Source organism: Cibotium barometz, chromosome 34, assembly GCF_041138505.1.
Source record: "Cibotium barometz isolate CiBa-2024 chromosome 34, ASM4113850v1, whole genome shotgun sequence".
Lineage (NCBI taxonomy): Eukaryota > Viridiplantae > Streptophyta > Polypodiopsida > Cyatheales > Cibotiaceae > Cibotium > Cibotium barometz.
This window is the reverse complement of record NC_141079.1, coordinates 47,127,008-47,152,859: the sequence shown is the minus strand read 5'-3', so window position 1 is coordinate 47,152,859 and position 25,852 is coordinate 47,127,008. Positions and strand designations below refer to the sequence as shown.

The 25,852-nt window shown below is 41.3% G+C and overlaps 1 protein-coding gene across 2 annotated transcripts; it reads left to right on the top strand.

The window, feature by feature from the left end:
- Positions 1-5,872: 5,872 nt before the first annotated feature.
- Positions 5,873-10,846, top strand: LOC147619110 (putative inactive leucine-rich repeat receptor-like protein kinase At3g03770). Of its 2 annotated transcripts, none has more exons than XM_086774302.1 (8): positions 5,873-6,411; positions 6,497-8,033; positions 8,357-8,490; positions 8,599-8,842; positions 9,008-9,213; positions 9,318-9,364; positions 9,640-9,751; positions 9,829-10,846. In XM_086774302.1, exons 2-8 carry the CDS (start codon positions 6,566-6,568, stop codon positions 10,180-10,182), a joined length of 2,565 nt encoding a protein of 854 aa, XP_086630428.1. In that variant the 5' UTR covers positions 5,873-6,411; positions 6,497-6,565; the 3' UTR covers positions 10,183-10,846. The 2 variants fall into 2 exon arrangements, with proteins under 2 accessions (XP_086630428.1, XP_086630427.1); XM_086774301.1 differs by having other exon boundaries at positions 5,962-6,250.
- The last annotated feature ends 15,006 nt before the right edge of the window (positions 10,847-25,852 follow it).

The following is a 25,852-nucleotide window of genomic DNA, read 5'->3' as shown; positions in this document are numbered from 1 at the left end:
AGGCAAGACGTAAGTGACGAGGCTCATCTTTAAACTCTAGCCATTGATGCTCCACATATTGCCACGATGATGAATTAGCTACGATCCTTATGATGCCATCGATTGAGTGATGAGTTACATGCCACGTCTTCTGCAATCCCTTACTTTTAAACATGTGTTGAATATGATGATGATAGGAAAGTGTCTCAACACCTTTCGGGGAATTTTGTCTCCTTGTTGCAAATGATCTCTATAGCGCTTCTCTCCACATTGTAGACATTGTATTGCATCTTTATTAACCCCTCTAAATATCATGCACATTGGGACATGTGTGTATTTTTGTATAATCCATACCTAGCATAAAGAGAAATTTACGAGACTTATTAACCCCTCTAAATATCATGCACATTGGGACATGTGTGTATTTTTGTATAATCCATACCTAGCATAAAGAGAAATTTACGAGACCCATCTCGTGAGTCTGGCAATAGATTTTGAGGGGGAAGAATCTTCTTGAGAAGCCTACAACAAATATAAGAAATCATATGTCAAAATATCTACAAGGAGAGAGTATAAAATAAGAGACATTCTCTATTTAAGAGAATATAATGATTGGATCTTACCTAAGACGACTTGTGACACTTGCATCACTCCATCCATAAGTTATTTGCAAGTTTAATAACTCCAAGTTTGCTCATAGTGTAGAGTACGAACATCCCTCATATAAAGTGGTACTTGCCTCTCTACATAAGGTTTACTCCTCTTGTGACATTGGAGCTTTCTCTCTGTCATCCATGACCTACCGTTCAAAGAAGTCATTCACCATGTCTTCCATGATGAGATGCTCTTCCTCCTCATGTGGCAATGGTAGAGGCACCTTATTCATTGGTTGGCGAAGATGATTTTTTGCCATGCTTTCCATATGAAGCCTTGCCACTCGATGTCATTAAATGGTGTGGCATATTGTGTAACACTCTCCTATCATTCGCCTCCATGTTATCATCCGCACTTGGTCATGCCAATGCCTCATGAAGCCCATATGTACGGACATGCTCAATTGTTATAGGACGTTGTACATATTGGCACTTACATCAATCACACATACAACATATTTTTTCTCTTAACCATGCTTTGAAACCAACATCCAGCCCTTAATCACTATTAGACATCTGAAATCAGGCCAAAACTGAATTTGTATTAGTATAAAAAGGCATTAGGTATCCAAAACCGCCAGGTGGAAAGTTACCCAGGGTTTTGTTGTTACACAACGTTTACAGCACAACAAAATTTTGTTGGTGTTGATGAGCAACGACTTGCAAACTAGTACTCCCACCTAAATCAACGCTGCCCACAAATCCTTTCTACCTACCCCCCTTTGTTGCACATGCTAGGACGACATATGCAGCAATTCTTCCTCCCACCCAAGACCTTCCACCCTCCATCAATGCTCTCTCCCTCTCCAAGGTATGTGATTCTCTCCCTCTCCTATTGGGGCACTATCTCCCCCCCCTTCTCACCTCAAATCACTCACACACACTCACTAGCATGCATTAGAGAGAAGATTAGAGAGAGGTTTAGCAAGAGGGGAAAGCTCAATTGCATAATGGGAGAGTGTACTTGCATTATAAGAGAAATTACTTTATATACGTGGTCATAAATATTCACACACACTTAAATTGTGGTGTGGCCGGGCAAGCGTCCAAAGCTTCTAGTTAGCCTATTATTTATACATAACTTTATCTCATAATATTACAACACTAGGGAGCACATGCTAGCTCCGTACCACACGCTCTTAGGGCGGGAAATACCATTAATTATCCATCGGACCTTTACCGACGCCCGCCCAAGTTTGAGATTTGAACACCATTGCTTCATGGCTTCTTTGTACATAAGATTGATGTGTTCACCCTTGACATTTGATGTAGATTACTCATGCTTTGGCGTACGATTGGGTATGGCAATCTTGAGAAGAGAATTTTCACTCATGTGCATACTCTCCAAAAAATTGTGAACCTTTTCCTCCTTATTTTGATCTTGAAGATGCCATCTTTACCATCTACTATTGGAAGCTTCACTATGCTCAAAGACTACACGACTTAGTATATGTAACACATGTGTTGTACATCCCAATGATATAAAGAGATATATCAAAAAAGAATCTCTTTTAACATGTCTAGACACTTTCACATGTATAAATACATACTCTTTAGACACTTACACATGTATAAATATATACTTTTTAACACTTACACATGTATAAATACATACTCATATATCCCCTTAAAATTTACACTTGGGATTCAATTCGATGTTTAATTAGTTTTATAAGGCTTGGTAAAGTTTTAAGCATTGTTTTTTTTGTAGGCTAAGAAGGCTTTTGAAGCCCACTTTGAATTTAAGCATCTTAGAGGTTGTTCTCATATGGTGGAAAAATACGATGGGTGGGGGTTGGTGGTATTGTGGCTAGCTTGTCTACCTATAGTTACAACACCATCGATAGTTTTTTTTTCAAATCCTCTTTCTTACACATGTTCATCCACCAACTTGTTGACCTCTTTCAAGCCGCCCGATAACTAGTTTTTGTTGCAGCTCTCATCATTACATCAAAGAGAGTACATAGTCTAAGTTGAGGCAGTGAAAAAATTGACCTATGATCAGAGTACCACCAGTAGAATCTACTCTTTATTAAACATAACTTACTACTCACTTCTCACGTAGCCAAATAACAGGGATAAAAGGGAAAGGAAGATTTTTGGATTTTTGAAATTTCAAAATTTGAAATGAAGTATCTTTTTGGTCTAGTGTGCTAGAAAAAAACCGTCCTTTAGTCTGTTTTACATTGGTTAAAGTTCGAAAAAAAAATCGATTGAATTTACGCTTGTTTTTTTTACAAGAACCGATAAAATTTATAGGTTTTTAGTTCTAAAAGCCGGTTAATAATGCGATTTTGAATAGGGGAAACCGATTGTATCCAAGTTTTCATTGGGTGGGAAAAAAGTTTTTCTTTAGCACTGGTTGGGAGAGTAATTTTTGTACTTGTTTTTTTTTTTTCAATCTTGTGAGGTTGGGAGGGGGGTTAGTTGGCCGGAGGGCGTTGTTAACTCTCAACTCGGCCCAGAGTTGGAGGGGGCGGCCTTGGCAGCTTGTCGCGTGGAAACAGACGCTTAGGTTCACATGTGGAGGGCGTGCCAACGGGAAAACCGAGGGGCCCCAGAAATTGAATGGTGAAAGCGCTCGCCTGGGCGCAGCGGCAGCTGCCTTCTCTCTTGAATCCAAAAACGAGCTGTGCGATCCTTAAAACGCGTGACCGCTTTAAAGTAGAGAGAGTCTAGAGAGAGAGAGAGAGAGAGAGAGAAGGGGCGTAGGGGGGCCTTCAATGGCAAGTGCCATCTGCAGAACGGTCCGGAGGAGGACCACGGTGATCATACCGACAGGGACTCACATCGTGTTGTTTGTGTGCAGGGACTCAAATTATGGAGTCCCACGCTTGATTTTTGACTGGCACCCTTGCCCCACTCGTTTGGTAAATATAGCAAGTTTTTTTTTGGTAATTTTTGATGGACACTTTAAAATTTTGCAAGTATTTTATCATCAAATGTTCAAAAATGGGCATTTTAAAATTATGCAAGTATTTTATGATCAAATGCTCAAAAACAGAGGTGACTCCCCTCTAAAAGCAACTATGGTAGGGACTTAACAAGATTTTTGTTTGCCATGTAGTTGCCTTTGTTTCAAAAATGTGGCCTTAGGGGGGACATGTCCGTGAATATGCATTCACTGCCCCTTGTCTACGTGGAGGTATGAGTCATGCACAGGGAGAGCCAATTTTTGTCCTGCCTCTCAAGCACGCCCCTAGATGGACACTCGCACTAGAAGTTATGATTTTACAAGGAGGGCCCCAAGCAAAACATCATTGCCAATCTTTACAAGATTTGAACCCATGACATCCCCATAGTAGAAGAGCTGAATTAACCACTTGTAGTTGCCTTTGTTTCAAAAATGTGGCCTTAGGGGGGACATGTCCGTGAATATGCATTCACTGCCCCTTGTCTACGTGGAGGTATGAGTCATGCACAAGGAGAGCCAATTTTTGTCCTGCCTCTCAAGCACGCCCCTGGATGGACACTCGCACTAGAAGTCACGATTTTACAGGGAGGGCCCCAAGCAAAACATCATTGCCAATTTTTACAAGATTTGAAACCATGACATCCCCATAGTAGAAGAGCTGAATTAACCACTAGACCCCACCCCCATTGTTCTTATAATCATCATTGAATGCGAAGTATTACAATGTAGCACACCCTTAGGACACTCTCGCTAGAAGACACGATTTTACAGGGAGGGCCCCAAGCAAAACATCATTGCCAATCTTCACAAGATTTAAACTCATGACATCCCCACAGTAGAAGAGTTGAATTAACCACTAGACCCCACTTAATTCGTTCTTATAATCATCATTGAATGCTAAGTATTACAATGTCTTATATGTCTGATAAAGGTGTCTAGAGCCCCACAGTAGAAGAGCTGAATTAACCACTAGACCCCACTTAATTTGTTTCTTATAATCATCATTGAATGCTAAGTATTACAATGTCTTATATGTCTGATAAAGGTGTCTAGATAGCTTACACGTCCATGGAGGCGTGCTCAATAAAAACATTTCTTCCAACCAATCAAAATAAGGACAACTCCTCAATCTACCCGCTTTTAGTTCCCAATAGTTTACCCACGACATCTTCCAAGAGAAGAGCTCAATTAACCACTAGACCCCACTTAATTTGTTATTACATCATTGAATGCAAAGTATTATAGTGTGTGATATGTCTGATGAAAGCAGACAGCCTACATGTTCATGGGGACAATGCTCGATAAAAACATTTTTTCTAACCAATCAAAATAAGGACAACTCCTCAACCTACCTAGTTTTAGTTCCCAATAGTATATTGCATGTCGGTGAATCCTTAAAATAAGGGTAATGAGAAATCTTAGATGTTTTTTCATAATTCTAGACAGTAAGCATACACTAAGTTACCATTTTTGTTTTTTCATAATTCTAACCGGTCAAAATACACTAGGTTGCCATCTTTTTCGAGCATTGGATGGGGGGAAGTCTTTGCCTATGGTGGGACACTACATGTTGTAAGCTCTTTGTCACTTGGGTGGTGTGGATGAGTATAGGTTTGCTATGAGCTAATTAGTTTTTTTTAAAATACGAAGAGACATATTACTCACACCACCCCATTTTGTAGAGCGAGGGGGGGGGGGGGGGGTTCGAACTCGCAATCTTGCACCACCTTTGGCTAGAGTGTTTGCTGTGCACAAACAAGTCAGAGTTGTGTCTCACCAGTCCTAGTTGGGGATGTAGGGGCTACAAAATCCCTAAAAAAAAACAATATTAGTCTTCATCTTGGAAGCCGTCTAGAGGCCCTGCTAATCCTTTGAAAAAGGTGCTATACTTGTGGTGGAGAGCCTCTTTTCCTTAATTAAAAAAAAACCGAAAACGATTTGTTCGGTATTATTCACAAAAAAGGAACTCCATTACATTCATAGCAAGCTTTTTGTGAGAAGCTTAACTCAGACTCAGTTTTCTATGGAAATTTTTTTTACCGTCGATAGTTCCAGAATGAATCTAGCCAGCTCAGCATCTTCTTCTTCTTCTAGCTTGGTCGCAACACTCCCCCTTAATTTTCGATTGCCTATGTGTGGCAATGGAAAAAAAACAGAGAAGTTGGTCCTTTGCAAGATCAAAGGTCTAACTAACCAAAACCCTAACTAACTGGCCCTACTTTTAAAATTCCGTTTTTTTTTGTTTGGAGTTAAAAACATGGAAAAAAAAGTGCCTTAAATTTTTGTCGATACAAAATTTATAAGTGTGAACAGAAATATGAAAGGTGGAGGCTTTCTGTAGTACAGCCCCCACAGAGGGAAGGGCCTCGGTTAGTAGCCACGTTGTTTTTTTACACGGTACTCTCTGAGAATCGCACTCCATGCTTTACCGGCAGTGTAGGCGGTAACCTTACCATTTCCCGCCCTTGAAGAGAGGGCCTTAGGAGTTCTGTGACCTGTCGATACAGACCTGGGAGCTGCTGCAGACGGGACTTCATCGGGAGGCGCTCTCGCTCACCCCCATCACTGCGCAGTCTCGGGACTGCAAGAAAAGAAAAGGAATAGATCGGGCCTGGATATATGAGCCCTCAGCCCCCAGTCTATAGTTTAAACTCTAAGCTTTCTTCTGTGAACTTTCTTGTTGATGGGACCAAAAAGATTCGAGGTACCTTGTAAACCAGAATAATTCAGCTTATGGGGGGAACCTGGACGCCTTGTGTTGTGGGCAACCAGCCCCTTCCTGCCTTCCAGCAAGAGTACCTCGCCTAGCTTAGCACAAAGCCTTCTCCAAGCTACAGCATTCCGCTCGATTGCTCGTTTCTCTACGTTAGTTAGTTTAATTAACGTGAATTAGTCTTGATTGCTTGAACTGCCTACATCAGACTAATTCTGCCCCACATTCTCCCTGCAGAGCCTGTTGCTCGCGAAAGGAACAAGCTTCTCTTGTGAAGACAGTCTGTGTAAGTTCAGTATTCCTTTCATGGCTTTCCTTTGTTGGGTCCTTTCGCTGCTGTTCTTGCTACAGCCTTCCTCTTCAAGCTCCTCCTGGCTGCAAGACTCAGAGAAACAAGCTCTTCTTGAGCTCAAAACTATGTTGGAGAATCCCAGCTCCTTAGCGAGTTGGAACTCTCAAACTGACTTCTGCAACCTCTCCCCTTCGCCAACACTCACTGTCCTCTGCGAAGGAGGGTATGTCACGCATTTACAGATAGTGGGGGACAGGGCGAGTTCCAATCTTGCTGCCGTGGATGGGGCAAGCTCCAACACAAATGCCATGCTATCTGCAGGCTTCTCCTCTGAGTTGCTCATGCTTCACCTCACCAACTTCACTAGGCTGAAGGTGTTGCAGCTCACCTCGCTAGGTCTATGGGGGCCTCTCTCGAGCAAGCTTGGGCGTCTTTCTTACCTCGAGGTGCTGAACATGAGCTCCAATTTCATTTCCGGAGTGCTCCCCAACAGGCTCATGACCCTACAGAGTCTGCAAATCCTTCTTTTGGACGATAACATGCTCAACGGCACTCTTCCACAGCGATGGGGCTCCCTCCCAAACCTCGCCACGCTCAGCATGTCAGGTAACAAGATTAAGGGCGAGCTGCCATCCTCTATCTTCTCCCAACTCCCGAATCTCAAAACTCTAGTGCTTGACAACAATCTCCTGTCAGGCAATTTGCCAGCGTCTCTCAGTAACGCTTCGATTCTTCAAGCTCTGTCTCTGGCCGGGAATCAGTTCTCTGGGAACCTTCCAGATCTGAGGGGCGTGGCAAATCTGTTAGCTCTCAATGTTCAGAACAACCGATTAGGGCCGCAGTTCCCCTTGCTCGGCACGCAGTTACTCTACTTGGCTCTTGGAAAAAACAAGCTGCAAGGCCCCATTCCAGGCTCTATTACGAAGCTAAGCCAGTTGCAACAGCTGGACTTGTCTTCCAATCTCCTCTCTGGTGTGCCCCCGTCTGCGTTTTTCTCCCTCCCAAGTATCCAGTACCTGAACGTGGCTAGAAACCATCTGAGCGGCATCTTGCCTCCCAATTTAACCTTGTCCAGCAATGTGAGATTGCTGGATTTTTCGTTCAATCTGCTCACCGGCCATTTGCCACTACACATGGCGTCTCTTGCAGCATCAAGGAGAGTAACCATCAGGTTCCAATGGAATTGCTTGTACACTAGTCTGCAGCCTCAGAATCCTTTCGCCTACTGCCAAAATGCGGCATTGGCCTCTGGTTTGGAACCCTTTCTTCCAGCGCGTGTTGCACCCCGTGGCAAACGCGTTGCCGTTCTGGCTGGAACCGCAGGAGGGGTGCTGGCCATAGCTCTTGCATCCCTTGTGTTGCTCTTCTTACTCGTACACAGGAGGCGATCCCAGAGTAGCGGGCAATCTCTCAAGCCCACAGGAGGACCTTGTATGGGCAACAAGTCCGTCTCTGTCTCATCGGAGCTCCTGTCTAATGCAAGTAAGCGTCCTTACTTTGTTTGTTTGTTTTTGTGTGTGTATGTATGCATGCATGCTAGCTAATGCAAGTAAGTGTTTTTTGTATCTGTGCTTTCTTTGTGTATGTATGCATGCATGCTAGCTAATGCAAGTAAGTGTTTTTGTGTGTGTGTGTATGTATGCATGCATGCTAGCTAATGCAAGTAAGTGTTTTTTGTATCTGTGCTTTCTTTGTGTGTTTATGGATGTATATGTATATGTATGTGTGTACGCTACCTTGATTGTCATGCATGGGCTATCAAGCTTGTCTGATCCCATATATGACATACCTTTTGCCCTTTACAGGGTATATTTCACGAACCATGAAACTTGGGGCATTAGGATTTCCACCTTTCCGTGTGTTTTCAATGGATGAGCTTTACAAGGCTACTGATTACTTCCATGAATCAACGCTTATTGGTGAAGGTAACCAAGACAAGGTAATGGTTCACTTGATTCTCCAGACATTTGGGTCTACGAGGTCCAGGCAAGGCAATTTCAACTTCATTTTTTCCTCTTGACTGCTCTAGTTCTGCATTGTCTTTCAGGTTTACAAAGGGCAATTAGATGATGGCTCATTAGTGGCCATCAAGCGTCTGAGAAAGCAAGAAGCGAGGAATTTGAAAAGCCTGAAGGCTCGAATTGAGCGCCTAGGCAAGTTTCGACACCAACATCTCGTTAGTCTCCTCGGTTACAACCTTGTAAGTGAAGGTGATGCTGCGAACCAAGGATGCCAAGTGTGTCTCATTTACGAGTACGTGAGCAACAGGACGTTGCGGACGAGACTAGCTGGTAAGAACTCAACCAGCTCACAAGCATGAAGGCCCATTTAACCATCCAAGCACTCAGATAATCCCTCTCTGTGCCCATTTAGCCCTCCAAGTACCCAATTAACCCTCCTTGTTGCTTATGAATACCTATTAATTTATGCTCTTATGGTCTTGCCGGTGAGATTAGGTAGAGGACAAGATGGCTTTGGGTGGTTGCAAAGGCTCCTGGTAATCATTGGAGCAGCCAAGGGCATCCATTTTCTCCATTCTGGATTGGTCCCGGGTATCTTCGACAACAACATCAAGGCCACTAATATCCTTTTGGACCAGAATTTGGTCCCTAAACTGAGTGACTTTGGGCTGGTTTTCCGACTTGATGCAGAAGATACTGATGTAAGTTGAACTCTACTGCACTTCTACGTTCTCATGAATAAGGCTTTGGTTGCTCGTTTCCCATTCTCTTCCTCTCTGAATCACGGCCTCTTGATTGATTTCAGGGAAGATCACAAGTTGCCAACGGCTTTTCTCAACCGGAGAAACACAGGTTCGCATGAACTTAGCGTCCTTTCTTTTGTTGAAGCCTGGGCATGGGCAACATGTTTGTGGGCAAAAGTTGTGCGTGTTGTTGAAGAGAACAAGTGGTGTAAGAAAAGTCCCACAGGCGGTGGTAGTCGAGAAGATACAAATGTGATAAGAGCAAGAATTGGGTGTTATTCATAGACATCCTTGGAAGAGCTCTCAATCTTTCTGTGGCAAAATTCAGAATTTGGGCTTTGTTTTAATTAATTTTCTTACTGGTTCCCATCTCTTCTCCTGCAGGAGAAAGCTGGTGGATAAGAGTGATGTATACAACTTTGGTCTCGTACTGTTGGAAGTGCTCGTAGGAAAACCGGCCACGTTAGATGATAGAAGTGGTGTACCCAAGGAGTTGGTGAGAAAATGAGTGTATTTTGGAAACTTATAGCCTGTTGGAAGCTTGCTTGCTTGTACTAATTTTCCTCTTAACAGGAGTCACTGATGGCAGAACAAGGGCCAAAGTTAGAGGCGCTTGATCCCAAAATTGTGGGTTCCTGCAACATGGAGTCACTGGACACAGTTGTAGAGATCACCGTCAAGTGTCTGTCGCAGGATCCAATGGGAAGGCCCTCCATGGAGGATGTGCTTTGGAATCTGCAGTATGCTCTGCAGGTGCAAGACTCCTCCAATGGAGGGTCACAAGAGGACTTTGTGGAAGGCATTTATCCAGAGCTCAAATCAGAGGTTCACCCCGGCAAGCGCAGGAAGAACATGGCTACCATAGGAAAAGTTTCCAACGAGGAAGTCGGCAAACCCTCCTCCCCAAATGCGGACTTTTTTCGGTAGTTCGAGAGAAGTAAAGAATGTTTTGAGGTGATCCAAAGAGCAGAGCACTCTGATCAGATGCCAGCCCATGGCCTCTGAAACATACTGCCAATTTCGATGCAGCCCATGTCCTCTGAAATATACTGCCAATTTCTATGCGAGGCATGGTTGGCAGCTGGTCGTTAGCTAGCACTAAGCCAATCCTATCTGTTAGAGCTCACAACCACACAAATGGTGGACAACTTTGTCTCTTTCAACTTTATTCCTCTCTCAAACTGGACAACTTTCTCTTTCAACTTTATTCCTCTCTCAAACTGCAGCTGGTTGTTGTCCGTGCTAAATCCTGTGTGTTGAGCTCAGAACCACACAAATGGTGAACAACTTTCTCTTTCTACTTCACTTGTCTCTCAAACGGCAACTGGTTTTTCTTTCTGGCAAGTAGTTGTAGCGTGGAAACTGGCCCATAGTTTTGTCATATTTGGAGGTGAATTTGTTGATGGAGTTGTTCAGAATTGATTTGTGAATCAGGCAGCACCACGTTCGAAAACTGTGAAGAAAGCGAGACGCGTCCATCACCAATGGACAGGCCACAGGTGTCCTGCTCATGCAGCTGTTTGCCTCATCTGCCGTGCTCAAAATAAACATATTTTTCAACCAATGAAAATAAAGACGACTTTTAAATCCATTTAGTTTTTGTTTTCGAAATCTCTACAATAGGGGCCTAATCTCAGAAAAACAAAAGAGATTTATTAATCAAAGAGAGGAAAGGATAACCCATGTTAGTAAGATTTCTCTAGGAGATTATATTTATTTACAAAGTTGCATTCCATTAAACCTTGGAAGCCGTTGAGGACGTTAGAAACCTGCGCTTTCCCAAGCTATTGGTGGTAACTCCAATGGAGAAAATTGAAACTATGCCGATTTAAACACCCCCTGCCCAAGCTGTCTATATCGGCGGAATTTCATCTTCTTTTGGAAACCTAGCCTTATACCTCATCAGAAGATTGGCATGAGAATCTAGGTAGTAAATGTCATTCTGCTCTAGCCACGCGGTTTACCGTCGACGACATGGGAAAGGCCCCCATATGTAGTTGGCTATGACGGTACACAAATTACCAAATGATTGCTATCTCATCTGTGGAGGCGGTCCCGTGTGAAGCCACCCTTATTGGCACGTCAACCGAGTTTCTCTTTTACATTGTTTAGGGTGGTTTCACACTGTTTGGGGTGGTTTCACACGCATATCTATTTAATGCAACTGGTCTTCTATAGAAGTGATTGCTATCGTGTTATCTTCACACAACCAAGTAGGTTTGAGAGAGGTTATATCTTAAAAGCTTAATCATCCATTTGTAACTTTTACCCTTTGAGCATGTTCTAGAGTATGTCGGACCTAAATCAGAAGTCTGGGTTTGGTCGTTAAAAGGGTGCACCACCTCAATCGCTACGTTAGTTGCAATGAAAGTGTGGGTTTACTAACATTCCAACTTGTTAAATGTTAAGAAGCCGTAAAATTTTGAAACATAGGTTAGGTGGTTTTAGAAGTTTAGAACGTATAAATTGTTTGAAATTTGGTAAGAGTATATATAGTTTTCAAAAATGAAGTACATCAAAAGCATGGACAAATATATTTTCATTTTTGCAAGATAAAGGGTTTAGAGTATTGTTATCATTTTACAAAGCTAGTTTACAGCTATGAGCTTAGGCTCTTTAGATAGGTTATTTTTGAAGTGTGAAAAGGTCCATTACCATGTTGAGTAATAACAGAGCAGCACTTTCTTAGGTTGTGCATGCTTCAAATGTACGAAACCCATGGTAGGATGATTGTGAGAAGTATGTGTCTTTTCTCAAGAGGCCCTTGGGCCACAAGGTTCAATTTCTTTTACTGACATGATGACTTCTCTTGGGGGGGCCCCAACTGAGGAAATTAGGTTTGTAGCTCCTAAAGAGGATGTCTTATTGGTTTTGCATATCCCACCAATGGAACATTCGAATATTACTTCCATGCTTGTAACAACTCAAAATATCTCATTGGATAGCACTAGAGTTCCACTCACCTAAATCGATGATAGTAATGCAAAGAGGGCAAAGGTTATCCCTATAACGTGGGATGCTAGTAATGCAAAGAGGGAAAATGTTATCCTTGTAATGTGAAATGATAAGTTGACATTCACACTTTTGAAACGATACGAGGAGGTATGGTTGCATATTAAGAAGGAAAATTTATCGGCTAAGGACTGGAAGAATCTCTCGGATGCACTCAACAAGGACACTAATGGCACCTACAATCTAGATCAAATCAGGAATAGAATAGACAATTTGAAGAAATGGTGCAAGCAAGAAAGAACAAAGTAGGAGAAACACCAACTTCTTGGCAATTCTATGTGAATTGTGATGCATTGTGGAGTAGTACTCCAAAATGCTATGGGTTAAATGAGGCTATTGATAGTAGTGAAGTATCAAAAAATGTTGAATCGCAAGCAACACCAACTGAAATATCAGATGAAGACGATGAAGACGATGAAGATCCACAACTAGAGGCAATACAAATGACTTGGAAGAGCCATCCAAATGTAGAGCTGATGTAGTCAACTTGGAAGGGGTCAAGGGAAAGGTATCAAAGAAGTCTACCTTGGCCAATCTTCATTACAATAGAAAGAGGAGGTAGCGATATTTATAGTGTATCTTTTATAAAGGAAAGTGGAAAGGTGTCAAGGTGTAAGCGTCGCTATAAGCGATGCTATTTTTTTGACGTTATTTGAAGCGTTTATACCGACGCTATAATTGCCGCTTAGTAGTGTTGGAAATATTTTTTTTTGGAATAGATTGGGGTATTATCCCCGATTTGTCCCATTTTAATTCAATATGTTAAACAATCCTAAAATGGGATTGATCATGGTGAAAGATAGATTAAGCAACATAATTAGGGTGGATTAAACCACACTAACAACTCCATAAGTGACAGAGAGATTGCACACTCAACAGAAGTTCTATTGCACTATTGCATTCACAATGAACTATACAATGATATAGGCTTTCTAGTCTTATCCCACTTTACATGTCATCATCCAAGTAGCAACTCCTTTTCCACTCTTTTGGTCAACACTCACACACCATTCAATATTACATGTGGCATTCTTATCTTGCCACAATATCTTGCACCTCTAGGGTGCTTTCCCACATACACACAACACCGCGATTACATCTCTCAACACCCCCTCTTAATCGAAGTGTTCCACAACTCACCTATCACCCATCCCAATGTAGCATTGCACAACTGCAATGGCTGCCTCTCAACACCCCCCCTCAATGATACATTGCAATGTCCATCAACTAAACATGTGTGCACGTGGCGTGTCTACCCCCATCTTAGACACCAAGTCCATTTTAAGCCGACTTGCTCACAATGGAACCACTGAGTCCAATTTGAATGTAGAAGTTCGGGTGGGAACCAACCCATGCGCATGCACCTCACACATGCATCGCTCATGCACACATCACAACAACCATTTCGAGCTTCTCGATGAGCTCCAGCAGGCGACCCTCGTACCAATGTGGGTGATTACAAAATATTCTCGTTTTGAGCACACAAGCTCGGGTACGGTTACCCATTATCAATTACGGGTGACTTAATTTTACAAACTTTTTTATGCGCTATGCAATGGTAGGAAACCCGTCTAAAAAAAATGATCAACATCCACCGCTTTTACCACCAAAGCCGATATTTTCCCGCCGCTATTTCAAGGCTAAGGAGAGATAAAAATATAAAACTCTACACCTTAAATATGCTAAACGAACAAGGATTATGGTTCTTGATGACCTCCAAAAATAACAAGATGTCTCCACTTAGGCATCTTCGCACCAATGTAATCACCACATGCCTTTTCAAAAATTGCATGTGAACTAGGGTTTAATTTGGGTCCCTACATGGATTCTTTTATCTCTAAGGTGCAAACCCTTATCTCATATACACCACACACATTGGACCACCACCGACCTTGTCGCCTGTGGTTTCTTTCGATGCAAATGGTGATAGCATCGCCTGCTTTATGGCTCGCTAGATGCCGATAGGGTTGTTCCACTACTCACTTCTCATGCTTTGGTGATGGTTGTGCTTCCTCACTCTGTCTGTCTCTACTAGGTGTTGCTAGCTCTTCTGCCGTTATGAACATCGGATGCTTCTTTTGCAATTGTTGACTATGTTTGCCTCTCTCTATTGCTTTCAATCGTGACTATGTTGGCCTTGCTGTTGTTCGCTTTCTTAATGCTGTTCTAAGCAATGGCTTGCCACCTCTACTGTGCTGCCATGACATCGCTGTCAATGTTGTGCCTACTGGTTCTTGCTTGCTTTAACTTGCGCGCCAGCTTCCCCTTCTAGCTTAGCTTCTTCAGCTAGACGGAAAGCTGCTTCTTGAAGTTCGCTGGCAATGCTCCCTTGTACTTCTCCTCAACCCACTTTGCTATTGCCTGCTGTCTCGACCCTGTCCTATCCTTCAGAGAGCCAATGGCCTCCACACTCATCTTCAAATAGGTTGGATGGGCAGGCGCTGCTTTGGGCGCTTTTGGCTTCTTCTGACTCGGGGTCTTGGCCGTCTTTTGGAAGCTTTTGCTGCATCAGGAGCTTCAGCGACGACAGAGGCAATGACAACAGCTTGTGTAGCCAATCTCCCACTCACTCTCAAGGAGCTAGAGCTAACAGGGCCTTCTCCACTGTATCAATTTCTAGCTTCTCTTGTGGGTCTTCTTACTGCTCAACTCTTTTGTGTGTGTGATATCTACATATTTTGCCTCCATATATTGAGGCTTTTCAACACTTCCACAAGCTTTTCCATGATTGTTGGTTTCATAAGCTCATCTACAGAGCTTTAGTCATTCTACAAGATTGCCTCCCCAAGTGAGGCATCCAAATACTTCATTTGCCTTTGCACCAAGGCTCTTAAGGCCACTGTGGCCTTCACCATTATTGATTAGAGACTCTTCACTCTCTTTTTACAAGCTTGATGTCCAAGCTTCCAATTGTGCACTACCATTGTGCTTCCCTTTTTGAAGCACTCAACTATACTTTCCAATTGAAATAATTCACATGCTCAACCTTCTTTGAGAAATTTCACAAGTACATCCTCTTCTTAATGCACACACATGTGAACTCCATTGAGTCCACCATCTCACTTGCCATCATCTTGACAAGCACGCACCTCCACAAGAGCCTTCTCCCATGCTCAATAACAAAAAACATTGAGGCAAAACTTTACAAATTACCTCCACAAACTTCTTGGCAGCTTCCTTGTTGACACCGAAGACTCCATAGTCTTCATACTTGTTGAAATCTCTATTTTCAGCTTCTTTGTTGATAAGCAGGCTCTCCATGTTACAAAACTCCCATTTGCAACTCTCTTGGGCAGCTTCTATGCAACCTCCTTGTTGCAAATCTCCTCTCCAACTTGAGAATGGTAGCTCCAAATCTCTATCAAATCCTCACAAATGCAAATCCAAATGATAATATGAGTATGCATATTTTTTTTCATAATAACTAAAAATAATGCTTAATCAAATGAACACATAACCAAGAAATCTATATAAATATTCACCATGACCAAGAGCTCACCCAAGCTCTGATACCATGTTAAACAAAATGGGATTGATCATAGTGAAAGGCATAGATTAAGCAACATAATTAGGGTGGATTAAACCACACTAAGAACTCCATAAGTGAGAAATATTGCACACTCAACATAAGTTCTATTGCGCTATTGCATTTACAACCATACAATGATATAGGCTTTCTAGCCTTATCCCACTTTACATGTCATCATCCCAAGTGGCAACTCCTTTTCCACTCTTTTGGTCAACACTCACACACCATTCAATATTACATGTGGCATTCTTATCTTGCCATAATATCTTGCACCTCTAGGGTGCTTTCCCACATACACACAACACCGTGATTACATCTCTCAACATGATGGATCCAATTTTTATACACAAACATATAAAAATACATGTAAAAATAACTCAAACACATAAGTAATTAAAACAAGTGAAACATACATATGAAATATATTAAAATGTGAAAACTTGTTTGTATTAAATCCAAAATACTATGGAAGGCAAGCTACATCGAGTATGAAATGCAAAATGCCATAGAAGGCGAGTTACATGTTATATTAAAGCTAAAATGCCATGGGCTGGTTGCAACCTACACGAGAAGGCCTAGCACCCTAAAATGGACTAGATCCTCCGATGGGAGTGGATAAGGGCATATGAGTGTGTAATCTAGGAGTAGAACCACCCATTGGAGTACCTCCCATAGGTGTAGGGTTAACTGTGAAAGGAATTGAGGGTGGAGCAAAAATGTTCGACACACTCTCTCTACCATATCGATGCGATAGACTTGAGGCCTGTAAAACCCCTACCCTGTAGTTTAACTGAAAGACAAGCAGTGGAATAACGACTATGCAGGGTAGAGTGACTTACTCACAGGGCCTCGCTGAAATAGCCTTCCAAGCACACAAAAAGACAGCAAATCCGGACTCAAGCATGCAAAATATATGCACTGGGCTCAGCCCATTGCCATAAAAACTGCAAGAAACACTCAAATACACTCAAGAATGGCACACACACACACACACACACTCTCTCTCTCTCTCTCTCTCTAGGAAGCTACAGCCATGCACACACAAAAAGAAACTAGACCTAGGTTATGGCACACAAAAGATAAGCATAGAGATCATCCTCACCATCTTCTACTTCACTCTCTTCCTCCATGGATATGGCATTGAAGCACAAGAGAGATGGAGGAAACAAGAAAGCAAGAGTTTGTGCCAATTGAGAGAGATTGAAAAGAACCGTGAGATTGGTAGATAAAGGTAGAGAGAGGTTGTAACCAACTTCCAACTTCCCAAACCTCCCAAATTACACGACTCCTTTCTCTTTCTTTCTTTATTGAATTTGAAAAGTTTGTTACATAAGCTTTTTGAAACCTTAGGCTTAGCTTTCATTTTTGTGCATACATAGACCATGGCTTTTAACCTTACAAAATAGCTAGAGAGAGTTTCCATGCTTTGGCTTTACAAGTGCGGACCCACTAAATTGCCAAGCATTTACAAAGTTGGACATGCGTACAAATCATACGGCAACAAGTGTATGTCTAGGCTTGGATACAAAATAAACATGGGATAACATCATTCTTATTTGAGAAAAGCTGCATCTTCTTAGCCTATTTGATGTCAAAATTGGAGGCTATCATTCCTCCCACACTTAGCTTGTGAGCTCCCGCGAACAAAATATCAACGAAGTTTCTCCCTTTTCACATACTAAATCACTCCTTCAAAAACTCCACAAACTTCATCACACCTCTTCAAACTCCTCACTTACTCTCCCACACTTACTCCATACTCAATCAAACATAGAATGAGGTGAAAAAATCATCAACACATCCCCCACAAAAAACCCACAAACATCCTATGGAAATAATAACAACTCTTAACTTCAAACACCAAAATAATCCCCATCAAAAGATCATAGTGTCATAGCTTTCCCTCACTCAAAATATGCATGAAAATCTGCCACCCTTGGAAACATGCCCTTGCTACGCCAAAAATCTCCGGCATAAGGATTTAAAACACGCTGCCCAACCATTGTTTAGAACAAATTATAGTTGTGTGTGTGAACTGGCTCTTCGAGACTCTATTAGGTTCAAGGACCTGATTCTTTTTTTTTTGACGTTGTCAGATTGGTTGTTTTACTGGTGTATTAGCCTTATCAGGATTCCACACATAGGATTTTTTTTGGGTGGACGAATAATCCTGGTTTTGGCTATCATCTATGTGTGGCGACCTCTGTCTTGGCCAGCGCTATATCTGTCTCTTTCTCATCTTTCTCTTTTCTATTTCACTCCCTTGCTGCTCTCGGCTACTGTTGAATAGGACCTCAGGCTCTGCGTTGTGACAGATCTGACCTTCTCTCTATTGCAGATTTTCTCTGTTCAACACGAAAACAACCAGTTGACCTCCAATCTCTTTCTGCAAATGTGTATGTGTGGGGCATGAGGTCGTTCCCAGACTACCAATCCTCCTTTTTCTACTGGTGGCCAGAAAACTTCAAATTCTCTCTCTCCTTTGCTGCACCCAAACCCTCATTGTCCCTTCCTTTGCAAAGCTTGTCCTCTCCTCAATGACACAGGCATCAAGAAGTTCCCTTTTTCTCTTGCACTCTCCTTGTTGCCCATCGTGATCTACCGTCTTCCTTTGCATTTTCATACTCCTGCGCGTCTGTCTTCAAAAGTCTGACAAGAATGCGGTCCCCTCGCTCTGCTCTTTGCAGCTTTCATGTCCATCTTGCTCCTTTCTTTCCTTCAAGGCCGCCTCCCTCCTCGGTCTTTGCACATTCTTTCTAGGCCAGTGCTCCCTCCACATTTGAAGCTGCTTCTTGCAAGTTCCATGGCTAGCCCCTCCCGGCGAACGCACCAAATGAAATAGCCTTCCAAGCACACAAAAAGACAGCAAATCCCAGACTCAAGCATGCAAAATATATGCACTGGGCTCAGCCCATTGCCATAAAAACTACAAGAAACACTCAAATACACTCAAGAATGGCACACCCACACTCTCTCTCTCTCTCTCTCTAGGAAGCTACAGCCATGCACACACAAAAAGAAACTAGACCTAGGTTATGGCACACAAAAGATAAGCATGGAGATCATCCTCACCATCTTCTTCTTCACTCTCTTCCTCCATGGATATGGCATTGAAGCACAAGAGAGATGGAGGAAACAAGAAAGCAAGAGTTTGTGCCAATTGAGAGAGATTGAAAAGAACCGTGAGATTGGTAGATAAAGGTAGAGAGAGGTTGTAACCAACTTCCAACTTCCCAAACCTCCCAAATCACACGACTCCTTTCTCTTTCTTTCTTTATTGAATTTGAAAAGTTTGTTACATAAGCTTTTTAAAACCTTAGGCTTAGCTTTCATTTTTGTGCATACATAGACCATGGCTTTTAACCTTACAAAATAGCTAGAGAGAGTTTCCATGCTTTGGCTTTACAAGTGCAGACCCGCTAAATTGCCAAGCATTTACAAAGTTGGACATGCGTACAAATCATACGGCAACAAGTGTATGTCTAGGCTTGGATACAAAATAAACATGGGATAACATCATTCTTATTTGAGAAAAGCTGCATCTTCTTAGCCTATTTGATGTCAAAATTGGAGGCTATCACTCGCCCACGAATGTCCGGGCAAGGGACTAGTCTAGCGGCTCTTTCAAAACCGAACCCGGAAAAACTTTCCTCGTACAGAAAGTATAGGCGATTCCTCCAGAAAAATCTTCTAACAAAAATTGATCTAATGGGGTCAAGAGCCTTAACTATCCTTTGTATTCCGATCGAACCCACGGGTCACATGGCCGAATCAAAGGAGGAACTTGCACTTGGTTCATAGAGATCAACGCTTTTTTTCCCTCAAGTGAGGCACAGCCGTTGATCCTTTCCCATAGAACAAGAATTATCTCATGATTTACTTCAACTATCGTAACTTAAACAGAATTGAGCTTTATTGTAGGAATCCACTGATCCAACCTAACCCCAACTGGTCCATGGGTTAGCCAACCACCGAACCATTGTATTGGTGGGATTCCTCTTTATAAAAATTTGGTTGTATTTTGTCCCGGGTACCAGGGAAAAGAGTTCCCAGGCTCCCTAGCCGGCACTCATACAAAAATATTAAATAGACACACCACTTACGCACGTAATATGAAATTGCCTTTTTCTCATATTCAACTATTTTCAAGATAGAATTGCAATAAAACCACAGTGTTTCCATCATAATCCTTAGTATTCCAGTTCCAGGGTCCAAGTTTCAACTTTTTCAATTTCTAACCATAAAATCTAAATTCTATTCATACCTTTCTCAACTTACCTATGGCATCATCCGCAACCAGAGCGTCCACCACTTGGTCAATCCCTCTAGGTTCACCTAGTACTTCACTCAGGGGCCGTTTCATGGTTCCTAACTCATAGTACCCAGGAGTATGATCTCTTTTATCCATAAAATCCATAAGGACTCTCCGTTGAAGATCAGCTAGATCAACCAACGAGATCCACTTTACCAAATTGGAGCCATGGACTCATCCGTTTGAAGACCAGCAAGGTCAACCAACCAGATCCAGGCCCGTGTTCAGAAAACAACTACAACTCAATGTTCCATTCTTCCTCGACGCACGCGTGGGTATCTTAGGCGACCCAGAGCTCGAGCACCATATGGTCAACACCCTCTCTAGGATCCTTCGTAGGTGACCTAGCGCTTCACTCATAGGCCACTTCCTTGGCCCTATGTTTTCTCGATACAATCCTATGAATATTTTCACATTCTTTTCTCAATTTTCCCAAAATAAAATATGCTTGATATTTCTCTTTTTGAATAAAAGATTTATGCATACATCCTTATGGGATTTACAAAATGAATTATACCCATAATTCCTCTTTCAGCATAAAATATTTATGCACACATACTAATTTATTTTTATCTAAATGAATTATATTCATAATCCCATTTAAAAATTAGAGAAGAATTATACATAACCTTCTCGTAATTTCTAAAATATAATATACTCAAAAGTCTAATTTTGATGAAAGAAAAAATTTATGTGAATCTTTCCATAATTCCCATAAATTGAATGAATCTAGAAAAATTTATGCATAACCTTTATTTTTATGGCAAATGAATAATGCTCAAAACTCCACTTTTAGCATAAAATTTATTATGCATAAATTTAAATTCATTTTCTAATGATAAAATTTTTACCATAGCTTGCCCGTATTATCCAAGTATCTAATATGGTAAAAATTTCACTTTTTTGACATTTACACATTTATGTATACACATACTAAGAATGTATACACAAAAATATAATGAAAATTCTTCTTTTAGCATTTAGAATATTTATGCATAAACATATATGCATCCAAACATTATTAAAAACCTTAAAATAAAGTATTAAGCATGAGGGTTAACATCTTTACCCATTAATCATCTACTTGATTTAGAAAGCATGGTTTAAAGAGATAACCATGAAAATAACAAGCATGTGGAAGAGAAGAGAAGAAGGAGATTCATCCTTCATGGATGCATAACCAAAAAGAAAGATTATCTTCATTCTAAACATGAGTATTAATCATAAATCATGACCATAGACATGAAAGATTATCATATAAACCAACTCCACATGGTTTAAGAGAAGAACCATGGATTAGAGAGATTTCAAAACATATGGAAGAGAAAAGAAGATCTCCTAATGCTTAATAAAGAGATTAATCATCTACTTAATCCATAAAAAAGGACTTCAAGAAGAGAATCGTGCATCTTCATGCTTTCAGAGCATGTAGAGGAGAAGAAGATAGTATAAGCATCATTGTTTAGGCTTACCCTTGGTGTGAGCTTGATTCTTTATCTTGCAAGGAGATGTGTAGCTCTCAAGGAAGAGGCTTGGCCACCAAGAGAAGAGGGTAGTCTTCAAGAGAAGAAGAGGTTTAGTGAAGCACCAAAATTTCATAATGGATAGGCAAGGAAATACACTAAAATAAAAATTACACTAGAGTGAAAATACAAAGGAATGGGGTTATATTTATAGGTGAAGGAGGCCACCAACCAAGCCCAACTGGGATCTAGAGGCTTCTAGCTTCAGTTTGGGCCAATTTGGATAAGATTTAGACTAGTTATGCCCACTTTTTGATCTAGTTTAGAAGAGGAGAGATGAGAGATGAAATATCTAGCCACCTCATGTATTTTTTGAATAAAAAATGATCCCTTTGATGTGATTTCTAGGCGCCTCCTTGAAGTGGGATTCTCTCTCCATATAGGTGTCAAAATTCACATTTCTTTAAGACTAAGTACAAATACAGGTCAACTCTTCATCTTATATGAAAATTTACTCATTTTTTAATGGATTTTCTTTTCTTCTTGCATTTTTCTTATCCAAACACTTGGATTAATCCCATAGGTCCATTAGAACACTCTTTGGACCTTAATCCAAAAAATTTCTGAAAATAGGTACCCCTAGGTTTGTTAAGGTGTCTAGTGCACATATTGAATTAATTTCTAATGCACATCAAAAAACTCTTTTTAAACTTCTATTTCAAGGGAATTCATCTTAAAATTAAAGGTTAACTTTGTATCGAAAAATATCTCAAAACTGTATTATCTCTCTCTAGAATATTTTCTCTCTCTAAGTCAATTTAAGAGGAAATGAACTATTTCAAAGATTAAAGTCAGGAAAAAGTGTACAGTGATGTCTTAACCTTCTAGATACTGAAGAGGAGGAATCTTACAGGCCAACTGCGAGAGTCACTCCATATTTGGATCATTATTGATGGACACCGCCAGTGGACTTCTCGAGTCTAGATTCTCCCCCACGTCTATATCATAAAAACATAACTATTATGTGTATAGAACAAGGAGGACTTAAAAAACATATATGTTTATGTATATAATCTATGCATAAAACATATATGTTTATGTATATAATCTATACACGTAACTATTATGTGTATAGAACAAGGAGGACTTAAAAAACATATATGTTTATGTATATAATCTATGCATGTATAGAGCTTTATGCATAAACTTATGTATAAGCTTATGCATTGAGCTTCAATGCATAAGCTCAAAGCTTGCATTAAGCTCTATGCATAAAGCTTAAACACATTGATCTTTAATGCAAAAGCTTAAAACATGCATTAGCTTAAAGCTTTATGCATAAGCTTAAAGCGTTCATTAAGATCTATGCATAAAGCTTTATACATAAGATTATACATGAAGCTTAGGCATAAGCTTTATACACTAAGCTAAACCTAAACCTGACACCCAAGGGTGCAATAAACATAGAGCTTGCATTAACGATTACACGAGAAAGAGGGATTACCTCTTTATTATCAAGCCGAAGGAGAGGATTAGTGCAAGACTTACAAAACACAAAATTAAAAAAGTGAGTAGTAACACATTTAATGAAATCTATCTACCTAAACTCTATGCATGCTTAAATGCATTAAGCTCTATGCATAAGGCTTTATGCATAAACTCTATGCATGCTTTAAGCTTAATGCATAAGCTTTAAGCATGCATTAAGCTTTATGCATAAGCTCTATGCATGCTTTAAGCTTAATGCATTAAGATGTATGTATAGAGCTCTACATAAGGCTTTAAACCATAAGCTTTATGCATAAGCTTTGAGCATGCATTAAGCTTTATACATAAGCTTTACGCTCTATGCATAAAGCTTATGCATAAGTTCTATGCATACTTTATGCACTAAGCTAAACCTAAACCCGGTACCCTGTGTGGGAGAAGGAATAATTAGGGTTAGGTTAATTCATGTGGGAGACATATACAGAGAGAACAAGGGGGAGAGAGAGAGAGAGTTGTGGGGATAAGTCAACTCATGAGGCATGAGTGTGTGACTCCCCTATCACACATGTATATTGCACTAGTACACATAGTGCACTTAGTACATTAAAAGTACTAAGTGTACTATGTACTATAACTTATGGGCTTGTACACACTATAAGGGTGGGCATAATGCCTTTACCCCAACAACCTCCCACTTAAAGGCAAAGTGCCCTTAAGTAAAGGAAAAGAAAAAATCAGCATGTACATGATAATATACAAGGCCATATCAAGGCTGAAACTGGCCTCATCCAATGCCCAAGTGTCTGCAATGAGCAAACCGCTCCGGAGGCAAACTCTTTGTCAACAGATCAGCCGGGTTGTCATCCGTATGAATCTTAACAAGCTGAATTTGCTTGTTCTCTATCACCTCTCTAATGAAGTGATACTTCACATCCACATGCTTCATCTTTGCATGAAAGACAGGATTCTTTGCCAACTGGATGGCACTCTGACTGTCACAATGCAACAATGGAATATCCCCTGTATATCCCAAATCAACCACTAACCGAGATAGCCATAATGCCTCCTTGCAAGCCTCTGTGGCTGCAATATACTCGGCCTCTGTAGTAGATAAGGCTGTGCACTTCTGCATCCTAGATATCCATGACACAGCACCTCCTGTGAATGTAAACACATAACCGGTAGTGGACTTCCGGTTATCTGGATGACCGGCATAATCCGAATCTGTGTAACCATGCACTAATGCATCCTGTTTGCCAAAGCAAATGCACAAATCCTGTGTGCCCTTCAGGTATCTCATGACACCTTTCACTGCTTCCCAATGCTTCTTGCCAAGGTTGGCCATGTATCTAGAAACCACTCCCACTGCAAATGCAATGTCCGGCCTAGTAGCAACCATGGCATACATGAGACTGCCACAAGCTGAAGCATACGGAATCTTGGCCATATCAGCCCTGTCTCTATCTGACTGTGGGCTGTCCATAGCACTGAGTTTCACATATGGAGGCAAAGGAGTACTAGTCTTCTTCCCCCCGTCCATATTGAACCTCTACAAGACTTTGCCAATGTATTCCTTCTGAGACAAATACAACACATGCTGATTGCTGTCCCGAAGTATCCGCATACCCAAAATGTGATTTGCATCACCCAAATCCTTCATATCAAAAGGTTTGATGCAGCCTCTGCTTCAAGGTATCCATCTCCTTACGAGATTTCCCGGCAATCAACATATCATCAACATACAAGATGAGGATCAATAGATTGCCATCCAAAGCTTTCTTGGTATACAAGCAGTGATCTATGTCACTTCTCCTGAATTTCTGAGATTTCATGAATGTATCAAATTTATGATACCATTCCCTTGGTGCCTGTTTGAGCCCATAAAGACTCTTTTTCAGCTTGCATACAAGCTTCTCCTTTCCACTCACTGCATAACCCTCTGGCGGCTGCATATATATCTCCTCATGGAGATCACCGTGAAGAAAAGCAGTCTTCACATCCATCTGAATCAAGTCCAGATCATCATGCGCAACCAAAGCTAACACAGCTCTAAGTGTGGTCATTTTGACCACTGGAGAGAAGATCTCCTCAAAGTCCACACCATATTCCTGCTTAAAGCCCTTAGCCACTAACCTGGCTTTGTATCTTGGCTTTGCATCTGGTGCAACTTGGCTTTGTATCTTGGCTTTGCATCTGGTGCAACTTTGAGCCTGTAAACCCACTTGCATGGCAAAACCTTCTTGCCTGCAGGCAAATGCACCAACTTCCAAGTTCCATTTTTATGCATTTGCCTGCAGGCAAATGCACCAACTTCCAAGTTCCATTTTTATGCAGAGAATCCATCTCTGACTTCATGGCATGCTCCCATAGAGCTTTGTCTGCCCTCTGTAAAGCCTCCTTATAACATGAGGGCTCCCCACAGTCAGTGAGCATCAAGTAGTCAACCCCTGGAACAAACCTGTCAGGGGCTCTGGAGGGTCTTGTGGACCTCCGTACCCAATGACCATCATTTGCAGGTTGCTGTCCAGCCTGCATATCACCCATTGGTGGCTCCTGTTCCATGCCATAAGGCTGAAATATAATGCCCGGTATCTCCTCTAACTGTGGTATATCCATAGGGATATCTTCTGCCATCTCTGGCTGTCCATTTGGACCATTTTCAGCACCATTCAAGGGCTGGTTTTCTTGCTGTAATGGCTGATTTACAGCCCTTTGTTGTTGTCCATGATGTCCATCATCATCAAAGATGACTCTGCCAGGCTCCTGTTGCCTTGCAGGCTCCTTATACATGCA